Source organism: Antechinus flavipes, chromosome 4, assembly GCF_016432865.1.
Source record: "Antechinus flavipes isolate AdamAnt ecotype Samford, QLD, Australia chromosome 4, AdamAnt_v2, whole genome shotgun sequence".
NCBI lineage: Eukaryota > Metazoa > Chordata > Mammalia > Dasyuromorphia > Dasyuridae > Antechinus > Antechinus flavipes.
In genome coordinates, this window is record NC_067401.1 from 479987219 (window position 1) to 479997709 (window position 10491).

Below are 10491 nucleotides of genomic sequence, written 5' to 3' on the forward strand. Positions count from 1 at the left end.
TGAGTGATTCAGCATTCCTGACCTCGGGGTTCTAATATCGGTTTTCATTCTGATCCTGCTGGCTCACTCACTAGTTGTGACTTGGGTAAACTGAGTCTGCATCTGTTTAGATGACTCCAAGTATTTAAAACTATTCTGTGGAGAATTTTTGTTCTGCTCTGAACCCAGAAGGCAGGAATGAAAAAGGGGAAAGTAATAGAGAGATCACTTTAGGTTTAAAAAAAAAAAACAAAACAAAGAAAAAAGCTTTTATAGTGAGAGCTATCCATTAGTGGAATAGACTGCCTGGGGGAGTGAGTCCCCCATCTATGGAAGTTTTCTAGTGAAAGTGGGATGCCCAAATATGGCTCATCGTTCAGAGAGCACTGGAAGCTCCAATATTCTCTGCTGCTGGAGGACGCAGGCTTACCGCCCGTTTCTGACACTGACTTCCAGGAACTTCTTTGCTCAGCTGTCAGTTGGAGTTCATTGTAAGGCTCCAGTAAGATCAATTGGAAAGGCCTCTGATACATGTCAAAGCTTTCAGAAATGACCATTGAGTCTAGCAGCATCTGTCAAGCACCCAGCACATGGGCACAGAAGTTTTGTGGGTCCTCCCCTCAAGGAAATGACATTCCTTAGAAAGGAGACAGTAGGACATATCAAATGCATCCTAAGTAGTTTCTGGGATTCAGAATGAAGCCTGTTGACGGGGTAACCAAGGTGATGTTGCTGAGTAACAGCAAGTCAAAGAAAACATCATTATTAATTATCTTTATTATCCTAAGAATTCTAAGTGCCCTTTCAATTCTGATTCTCTGTAGTATAGTGGGCTGCGTTAGCCCCCTTTCCCCTCCTTCCAGGAGGCTCTCCCATGAGCCCCTTTCCCCTCTAACCCTCCTAAACTAAGCCCAAAGCCTCACCCACCCGAAAACAGGACAGTAAGGCTAGTATGTGGTACTCAATGATGCTGAGCTCTGGCTATCTTCTCCCCCTCCTAGACTGAGGTCCCTGGGAGCAGGCAGGGACTTGGACTGAACACCTCCAGCCTAGTCTAGGGGAAACAGCTGAGCCAGGGAGTAGGAGGGTGAATCAGCCTTCCTCTGCCCCTTGGATTCCCCTTCTCTAGAAATGGGAGATGAGCCTAGCTGGCCCCAATCTGATAGTTCCTGACGAAGCTCTGAAACTCCGGATGCAGGGAGCAGAGGGCAGAGGGGGATGGGTAAATATTTCCTGCCCTCATTTGCCGGTTTCCGTTTGGCTGAATGTCTTCCGCTGGGTCTGGATTCTGAGTTTTAAGAAATCTGCTGGTTTAGCCCCTCCCTCTCTTCCTCTCCCTTCTGCCTGGGCTGAAGTTTCCTTCTGGAGCTCTGAGCCCCTTTGCTTTCTATTTGACCCTGGCTTGCGAACATCCTCCTCAGTCCTACCTATGCCTCCCCAGGCTGTTGATCAGAGGCCTTTGTGGCCCTTAAAGTGTTACAGGCTCTTTCCAGTGTGGTTATTTACTGCCCCCTCACCCCCCACCCCTTTCCCTTCTCCTGGAATGTGTTCCCTCTCCCCTTGCTCCTCCCCTCCAGGCTCCAAGCTGAGCTCATGCTCTGATTCCTATTGAATCCTGACCTTCCAGCTGCTGCGCCCCTCCCCTCCTCTCCCCCCCCCAGTGCTTTACATCAGTTTTTATGGCCATATCCTCTCCCTTTCACAGCCTAAATTCTGTGTGAAAGATCCCCAAGTCCTAAAACAGAACAGTGTTTATTGCAAGTGCTGAACTGATTAACTGGAGCAACTATTATTCCCTCTTGTAAATCTTTGTCTATCCTTCCCAGATACTCTCCCTTTCCCAGGAATATAACAATTTTGTTCAAGTCTCTAGGATCTTCATCAGTTGGCTGTATGTTACGGAATATTATCGTTCTATAAGAAAGGATCAGCAGGATTTCAGAAAGGCCTGGAGAGACCTACGTTAACTGAGGCTGAGTGAAGTGAGTGAAGTGAAGAGAACATTGTACACAGCAAGATTATGTGATGATCAACTGTGATATTGTTGAGGTCTAGATTTGGGGGACCTAAATGAAATTAGGGTTTAGTTGAGGCCTAGTGGCAGGTTCGGGGTACAGGGAACCAAATGGAGCTCCCCTGCAATCCCCCTGGATTCGGTGCAAGAATACGGTGGTAAATGAGGTCTAGTAGCAGCTCGAGTCCCCAATAAAGGCATTTATTGGCCTGAGAGCTAGATTGATAAAAGAGGTTTATTATTAGGTTTGGAAGTAAGGAGATAGGTGAAGATAGAGATAAGGAGGGCACCGGACAGAGGATCCAGTGGACAGAGGGTCCTCACATGGCTACTATGTTTGGAATCTCTGCCAAGAGGGGTTCCCAGCCTGTCCCTTTTATAATAGGAGATTTAGCTGGAGGGGCTTTGGGTGTAGTCCCAAAGTTGGCTCAGATCTGGGTGGGGCTGGGACAGGTCCGGATCTTCTATTGGAATTCAAAGGGACACCAGGATTTGTGAGTCAAAGGATAATTACATTAACTAAGGAGGGGTTAGGAATCAAAGATAGGAATCTTTCCCACATCAATATGGTCGTGGCTCTTTTCAACACTGAGGTGATTCAGGCCAGTTCCAATGGTCTTGGGATGGAAGAGTCATCTGCACCCAGAGAGAGGACTGTAGGGACTGAGTGTGGATCACACATAGTATTTTCACCTTTTTTGTTGTGGTTTGCTTGCTTTTTGTTTTTTCTCATTTTTTCCCCTTTTGATTTGATTTTTCTTGTGCAGCATGAAAATAGAGGAAATATGTATGGAAGAATTGCACATGTTTAACATATATTGGATGACTTGCCATCTAGGGGAGGAGAAAGGGACAATTCGGAACACAAGGTTTTTCGAGGGTCAGTGTCGAAAAATGATCCATGCATGTTTTTGAAAATGAAAAACAAAGTTTCGAGGTTTTCAGGCTGGATTTTTGAGGCTGGGAGAGCAGGATCTAAAGTCTGTCACCCCCAGCCTCTGCCTGAAGATGAGGTGACTTAAGGACATGCCAAGGAGGCTGGGATGGCCATTCCTACTGTCCCTGGTCCTAAAATCAGAGCACCCCTGGGATTGCCCCGGGGTTTTCCTTTCTGAGCCTCAGTTTCCTGAATGAGAAAGCTGGGTGCCTCCTCAGAGTCTATTCTGCCTCTTTGGCTTGCCTAAATCCCCTTAAGGGCCCACAGGCATACTGGGTCCTGAGAACACAGGAGGCCCAGAGGCTTTGCCTCTGCTCCCTGGGAGAAGACTTTATGCTGGCTAAAGCACTAGACAGGAAGCCTCAGGGGGCAAGGGGCAGGGCAGCAGATTAAGCCTCTGGGGTGTAAGCCGCAGAGGCATGCTGTGGGGGGCATGTGGTTAGGGGCAGCCTTCTGAGGCCCCACCCAGCCCCTCCCCCAGCTCAGCAATTCTGGGACAGCAGAGGAGGTGGCAGTGGGAGGAGGCAAGAAGGGCCCACAGGTCTGCTGATGCATCCATCACCTAGCAACGTAGCCAAAACACCTAGGCTGGGCCTGGCCACTGGGCTCACTCCTCCGGCTTGCTGACCAGCTAGCAGGTGACCCACCTGGGCATGACACAGAAGCAGGTGACTCAAGTGGCCTTGGGGAGCTTCAGGGGATGGGGGTGGGGTTGCAAAATGAGGGTAGTTGGGAGAGGGGAAGCACAGGGAAAGAACTGGGGGTAAAGGGGCTGCTGGAGATGAAGGGGCAGTTCAGGGGCCCAGATCCATCCGACAGAACCAGGCCCAGGAGAGAAGTCGTAACATAGAATGCCGAGGGCCAGGGGTCCTCATCTATAGAGGGCGCTGGCGGGCCTTTCAGGTCAGCTCCCTTCCCTGCTCTAAACCTACGCTTCCAGGGGCAATTCCATTTTACAAGAGAGAAAATAAAAAGCATTTCTAAGGTTTGTAAAGAACTTGACATGGTTCAACCTCTTTCAGCAAGCCTGGGTATGAATCATTACCGTCCCTTTTCAGACAGAGAAACTGAGGCACAGAGAGGTGGGGGTTGGTTCACAGGCAGGACCTGCCTACCGCAAGGCCGGGGGATCCGGCGTGATTTACAATGCGGAGGGGGGGGAACGGGGCCTCTCCCCCACGCCAGGAAAACCACAGCCTGCAAGGCCACGCCCGCACCATGCCCCAGAGACGGGGGTCAGGGGCCTCTCGTGACTCCCGGTCTCGCAGATAGGCCCAGCTCGCCATGACCGGGAAAAGACTCGCAGAGACGGCCCGGCCCGAGGAGGAGGAGGAACCCGCGCGCCTGCGCAGTAGCGGAGACGAACGGGGGCCGGTGCGCCTGCGTAATGTAGAGGAGCCGCCTCGCGGGGCCGCTGTGCCGGGCTCCCGCCGGGGCTCCCTGCTCGGGCCTGTCCTGGCCCCGTCTCGCCGCCCCTCGCTGGCTGCCGCCCTGGGGTCCGGACCTCGGCGCTCCTCGCTGGGCCTGGCACTTTCTTCGCTCCCGGGCGCCCGTCCTAGGCGGGCCCCGGTGCCGGCCTTGGGGGCGTGGCTGGGGCCCGGCCCCGCCCCCGGAGCGCGCTGGGAGGCGGAGCACGTGCAGCGCGCCTTGGAGGCAGTGCTGAACGGCGCACTGAATGGCGCGCGCTACCCGGCGGGCGGAGCCGGGGCGCTGGCACGCGGCCTCTGCGAGCTGGTGCGCAAGCGCGTGCGCGAGCTGCTGCCGCCGCGCTACAAGCTGGTGTGTTCCGTGGTGGTCGGGCAGAACGCGGGCCAGAGTGTGCTCGTGGCGAGCCGCGCGCTCTGGGACCCCGCCAGCGATGGCCACGCGTCCGCGTCCGTGTGCGCGGCCACGCTTTTCGCCGTGGCCGTGGTGCACGGTGTCTACTACGAGTGACCGGCGTGGGCGGTTTATTTTTTCAAATAAATAGAGCTTACAATAAATAAAAATAATTAATTATTGTCATAAATAATACGCGGGTGGAGGTTCAGGGATGGGGCGGAGAGAAGGGGAGCCAGCCCTCCAGGGGCAGCAACACCGCCTCGGGACAAAGGCCCACAAGCTCTTTCAGGTCCCTCTTTTGGTGGGGACACCCACCCCCAAAAGCCTCAGGGCTGGGCCCTGGGTAGGAGCAGCCCCTCCCAAACCAGCTGGGGCAGGTTCTGAAGGAACCCTGGCAGGGGGACCCAGAGTGAGCTCAGAGCCCCCCAATGGCCTTCCAGGAGTGTTCTTGGCAGGGGGCCGGTTGGGGCACCCTAGGTCCCACTGTGCTGCCGAAGCAGCCCCAGGACGAATCTGAGCCGAACCCGAAGCTCCGGGCTGCAGCCCAGCCTCTGCAGGTGAGGGGCTTGGTAGGTGAGGGCCCTGCGGTCCCGGGCCACGAAGGTGATGAGCAGGGGCTCCCAGCCGTTGAGGATCAGCTTGGTGTGGTCCACATAGAAATTCACCTGTGGAGCAGAGGGTCTCAGGATCTCTGCTCCTGGCACTGCAGCCCCTCACCCCTGCCAACACTCACCTGCACCGTGCCGTCGCTGAACAAGAGAAGCAGGGCCTGGTCAGTCTTGAACCACTGCAGGAGCAGGGGAGCCGGCCCCTCAGTCTCATCCATGCTGGGCAGGTCTCCACCCTAGGGTGGGCAAGAGGTACCTGGTTAGGGCAGGCCTCTTCTGGGGTGGCTGAGGGGGCTGAACAGCTGGCCCACAGCTCAACCTTTCATTTCACAAATGAATCCCCAGGGCCCAACTTGCCCAAAGTCACCCATGGTCTTGGGCTTCCCAGGAAAGGTTTCTTCCACGTACCCCCTGTACCCTGACCTACCTTCATAAGGTTTTGGTCCATATAGGAGGCAAAGTATCGAAGGACCCCCAGCTGGCGCTGCAGCTGCTGAGGAACGGCCTCCATGGGGAAGGAGAAGTGCTTGGTGCTGGTTGGATTATAATGCACGGTTCTGGGGGGACAGGAGGGGTCAGAAGGGAACAGGCCAGTGCTGTCAGCTGAGAGAATCTTAGAGGCAGAATTTTTCACATGTGGGGAAACCGAGGGCCTTCCCCAGAGCCCCTGACTGGGAAGTAACCGGAATGGGGTCTGAACCCGGGATCTTCTTCTACCAGAAGGGCTACTCACTTCCTGTTGGACGACAGGGCCATGTGGGTGCCATCATTGAAGAGGACGGCCACCCGCCGGCTGGACAGCTGGTAGCCAAAGCCGTACTTGTTGGAGTAGTCCACCCACTTGCTGACCCACAGCAGATGTTCCGATGAGGCCAGGGGTGCTGGGTTTTGTTCAGCTGGCGAGGGGCAGGATGGACAGCACGGGGTGAGAATGCCCTGACCCCACAGGCTTGCAGAGATCCCCACCCCTCCTCTTCCCTGAAGCGACCCCTCCAGCACTGAATCTTGCCCACCCTCACCAGGTACCTGGGGGCATGAAGGCCAGGCAGTTCCGAAGGGCACAGAGGGTAGATTCCATGACAGCACCTGCTGTGAGACACTCCTCAGACCCTGGCAACATATGGGGGGGAAATGAGGGCTTCTTAGGAGGGGCTCAGAACACTTTTGTAGGCTGAGCGAAACCAGGGCACTCCTGGGAACTTCCCCTGTCCCTCAGCTCACCCTCACAGCTGCTGCCCATGGCTGCCAAGGACCTGGGGGAGCCTTCCTCAGGGGCAGTTTCTGCTAGGCTGGGGGGGCCATCAGCCTCCTTCTGGGGAAAAAAAGGGAGAACGATATGGGGGTTAGGGCAGGTGAAGAGGAGAGGTAGCCCTCCCCAGCCACTCCCTCCTATTGACCTCTGGGATCACGCCCAAAGCCAGGCCTAATGGGGCAGAGGCAATTAGGCTAGGAGGAAGCTGGACGCTGCCAGGCCCCTTTCATCCTAGAGTGCTTCGCCCAGCAGCAGGGGAGTGAGTCAGGCTGGGTCACCAAGGTCAGGAGGGCCAAGCCTGTCCCCACAGCTCCAGCTCCCCTCCTCACCTGGGCCTGCCTGGGCTCCTTGGAGCTGTTCTGAGGGCAGATGGACGTAAGCACGAGGTCGCTGACCAGGCGGGAGAGGTTGTCCTGCTCCTGGAGAGCCAGCTTACCTGGGCACAGGAGGCACCAGAGCATTACTGCTCCGCCCTGCCCAGGGCTCCCCACTGGTCCACCCCTCTCCTCCCTTAATCCTCCATAGCTCTCCAGCTTCCCGCTGCCCATTAGATCCAGCTTACTCTTCTTCTTGCGGCCAAAGAGGCTCTTGGTCACTTTAGTGAAGAAGCTTTGGGCAGGGCTGGGGGGGGTCAGGTCAGGGACTGTGGTGCAGCTGCTTGGGGGGAGTTGAGCCGGAGTATAGCCCTGAGTAAAGAGGAACAGAAAGGGGAGCATCAGATGGGGCCCCGGCAATATCCTCTGATCAAAGTGCTCCCGAGAAAGGCAGGGCTGGGCACAGACCTTGGTGAAGAATTCATGCTGAAGGATCTCCTCCAATGAGGGCCGGTCTTGGGGCACGGGGCGAAGGATGGCGGCAAGGAGGTGTCGGGCACACACAGAGAGGTAGGTGGGCAACGTGTAGCGAACCTGCTTGATGCAACGGTATGTCTCCTTCAGGTCAGCCGTCTCAAAGGGGGGGCTCCCACACAGCAGTGTATACCTGGCAGGGGGGCGGTGGCCAGGGGCCATGAGCTCAGTGGGCTCTCACCCCAAGCCTTAGTCCAACCCCTGGAAGACCCGGTTTCCCAAAGATGCCTAGGCCCTCTGCCCACCCTCTCCCCAGCCCAGAATCCTCTGGGGGACACACTTACATCACACAGCCCAGTGACCACACGTCAGACTCAGGGCCGTGACCCTGGCGTAGCAGCACCTCAGGGGCCAGATAATTGGGGGTCCCACAGATGGTCCTGAAGGCACAGAGGGAAGGGGAGGAGCTCAGAAACAGCTAGCCACCTGGGGCTTTTGGTCTCCTAAGTCAGGCTCGTCAGCCAGCTTTTTCCTTCCAGATGGCCCTTCCCCCCAAGCCCAGCAGGCTTTGCTCTGTGAAAGGATACAACTGCCTGCCTCCCTCAGCCTCCCCCGCCCTAGCCATTCCTAGCTGGGAACAAAGGCCCAGCCTGTCTCCAGGTTCCAGATAACACCCCCTTGTCCCAAGCACAATAGACAGCCATCAGACACAGAAGGCCTCACTCCCAGCTGGTCCCCCAGGCGCCTCTGGCTAAGACCCCTGCCACCTACTTCTTTCTTTGATCCTGGGGTTCCAGCCGAGCAGCCAGCCCGAAGTCCCCAAGCTTCAGTTCCATGTTGTCTGTGATGAAAAAGTTTCCTGAAAGCCAAGAGTCAGCGGGGTGATTAGGGGTTCACAGGCAGCTCTTCCTGTCTGTTCTCCCCCCAGGTCCCCAATCCCTCCAATCTGGCTCAAGTACCCAGGAAGGGGAGGTAAAGCACAGCTCCCCCCTGGAAGTACCCCCGAACTTTCTCTGGGCCTTCCCCAGCCCCAGCTGAGCAGGGGTCCCTTCTCCTGGGACTCACCCAGTTTGAGATCTCGGTGTAAAACCCCTCGTTGGTGCAGGTAGCGCAAACCGGCAATAACCTGTCGAAGGTAGTACCGGACCTCGGGCTCCAGAAGTGTGTGTCTCGCCTTCCAGATGTGTGCCAGTGACTAGTGGGCGAGAAAACTGTCAGGGACCTCAGAAGGTCCCAGCTATTCAGTTTCCTTCTCTATGAAACAAAGGAGCTGAGCTCCAGGAGCCTTCCCAGCTGCCTCCCTTCTCTCTCTGGGAGGGAAGTTTGGGATGGGAGTTTTTCAGGAGGGCAGCAGGCTAGAGAGGCGGCCCAAGGTCCAATCAGGGCCCCTGCTCCCCCACCCCCTCCAGAGGAGAGTCCTCACAGGCTCTTAGGATGTTGGAAAGGCTGTAGCCACCCCACTCAGGTAGGAGAAAGCAGGCCCAGAAAGGCCTGCCCTTGGCCATGACCCTGAGCTTCAAAGGCAGGACTCAGGCCCTCTGTAGGCTGACAGACCCTCTGGCTAACACTGCCCCACACCCCCACTCTCACTAGCCCCTCCCGGAGTGGTTGGGGGAAAGAGCATCCTTAATGACCCCCTCCTTTGTCCCGGGGAACCCAAGCCGGATGTGCGCTGGCCTCCCACCTTTCGGCTGCAGTACTCCAGAAATATGTAGATGCTGCCTTCATCCTCAAAGTGGTGCGAAAAGCGAACGATGTGCCGGTGGTGGAGGCTGCGGTGCAGGGCGATCTCCTGCAGGATCTGGCGGGCAGAGGCGAACACTCTGACCCCGGACTCCTCCTCCTCCACCCCCAGCTCTCCTCTAGGAACTGCATTCCTCCCACCTGACCTACCTTCTGTCGCTGGTGTGGTTTGGCCACCCGGCTCTGGGGAATGACCTTGACGGCGTAGGTATGGCCACTGCTGGTGTCCGTGGCCTCGTAGCATCGGGCGAAGCCCCCCTGGAGCGGAAAGGGGGAAGCCTCAATAGGCCGGCCCCGCCTCCCGCTGCTGACTCAGTCTCCCCTCCCCGCCGGCAAAGAGCCGGGCGTACAGCCGGAGACCCTGCCCACGCTCCCGCGCCCCTGGCCCCGTCCCCCTACCCCTACTCTACCTTGCCCAGGAGGCGGCCCCTGTAGTAGGTGCGGCCACTCTGCGGGTCCCTGATGAGGCGAGTCGGGTCCAGCAGCGGATCGGCTCCCGGGCTGCCGCACTCGGACTCCCGGGCCCCAGCCCCGGCTTCACTGGCTTTGCCGGGGGCCCGGGAGCGGGGCTCGGGGCTCGCCAAGGGCTGCGGGCAGAAGAAAGTGGCCGGCTCCATGGCCGCGGCCTGAGCCCGGCCCCGAGATCCGCGCACGCGACTCCGGCCTCCTGCCAATTCTACCACCTGCCCGGCCAGCTACACTCAGCTCTCAGCTAGAGCCCTGGGGAGCCCGGGCGTTTTTATCAATGAAGCCCGGCCCCCGCCTCCCCGGAGGCGCCGAGCGTCAGCGGGCCCCGCCCAAGGGAAAACGTAATCGAGAGCCCCACCCCCGAGGTAGGGAAATAACATCCGCAAAGTCCACGCCCCCTTACGTCACCCCAACAGCCCCGCCCGCGAGAGGAAATGACTCCGGGTAAATATCACCAGGGAGCTCCGCCCACAATCCGAAAAAGGGGCGGGGTCAATCGGCCGGTTCATCCCGGGCCAATCCATCGCCGCAGCCCGACTTTGCTCCGCCCCAAGCACTTGGGGTCTAGGTCCCGCAGCCCCAGACCAGCCCTAGGGACTGGCATTCTTCGGAACTCGCAGTGCGGCTGGAGTGGGAACAGTGCTGGAGGCGCGGGTCCCTATTTCTCCAAGGGAGGCGTCTTCTCACAAGGTCTCGCCTGGCTTCCTCGAGACCCGAGCCCACGTGCCACAAGAGCTGGGATCCACTCGTGTGATCGGAGTGCCCCCTAGCGAGAAAAGGAGACACTGTCGCCTCTGAACCGTCGCACAGGCGCGCGGAACCCCGATCTGGGCTGGCGGCTGGAGCGTCTAGCACCATCTGGTGGCCAAAGCGCGGAGGGA

General features: G+C 57.6%; 2 protein-coding genes across 5 annotated transcripts; one reads left to right on the plus strand and one right to left on the minus strand.

The window, feature by feature from the left end:
* Positions 1-28: 28 nt before the first annotated feature.
* On the plus strand, positions 29-4921 carry DYNLT4 (dynein light chain Tctex-type 4). 3 transcript variants are annotated; one of them, XM_051999895.1, is made up of 2 exons: positions 29-3598; positions 4116-4921. In XM_051999895.1, the coding sequence occupies exon 2, from the start codon at positions 4215-4217 to the stop codon at positions 4863-4865; it is 651 nt and encodes a 216-aa protein (XP_051855855.1). In that variant the 5' UTR covers positions 29-3598; positions 4116-4214; the 3' UTR covers positions 4866-4921. The 3 variants fall into 3 exon arrangements, with proteins under 3 accessions (XP_051855855.1, XP_051855854.1, XP_051855853.1); XM_051999894.1 differs by having other exon boundaries at positions 4199-4921; XM_051999893.1 differs by having other exon boundaries at positions 4203-4921.
* Positions 4908-9850, minus strand: PLK3 (polo like kinase 3). Of its 2 annotated transcripts, none has more exons than XM_051999870.1 (15): positions 9553-9850; positions 9293-9400; positions 9084-9200; positions 8465-8594; positions 8171-8258; positions 7744-7839; positions 7394-7592; positions 7174-7297; positions 6941-7047; positions 6581-6668; positions 6386-6469; positions 6093-6255; positions 5787-5916; positions 5485-5595; positions 4908-5416 (listed from the first exon to the last, which is right to left on the minus strand). In XM_051999870.1, the coding sequence occupies exons 1-15, from the start codon at positions 9757-9759 to the stop codon at positions 5225-5227; spliced, it is 1944 nt and encodes a 647-aa protein (XP_051855830.1). In that variant the 5' UTR covers positions 9760-9850; the 3' UTR covers positions 4908-5224. The 2 variants fall into 2 exon arrangements, with proteins under 2 accessions (XP_051855830.1, XP_051855829.1); XM_051999869.1 differs by having other exon boundaries at positions 6581-6671.
* Between the last annotated feature and the right edge of the window lie 641 nt (positions 9851-10491).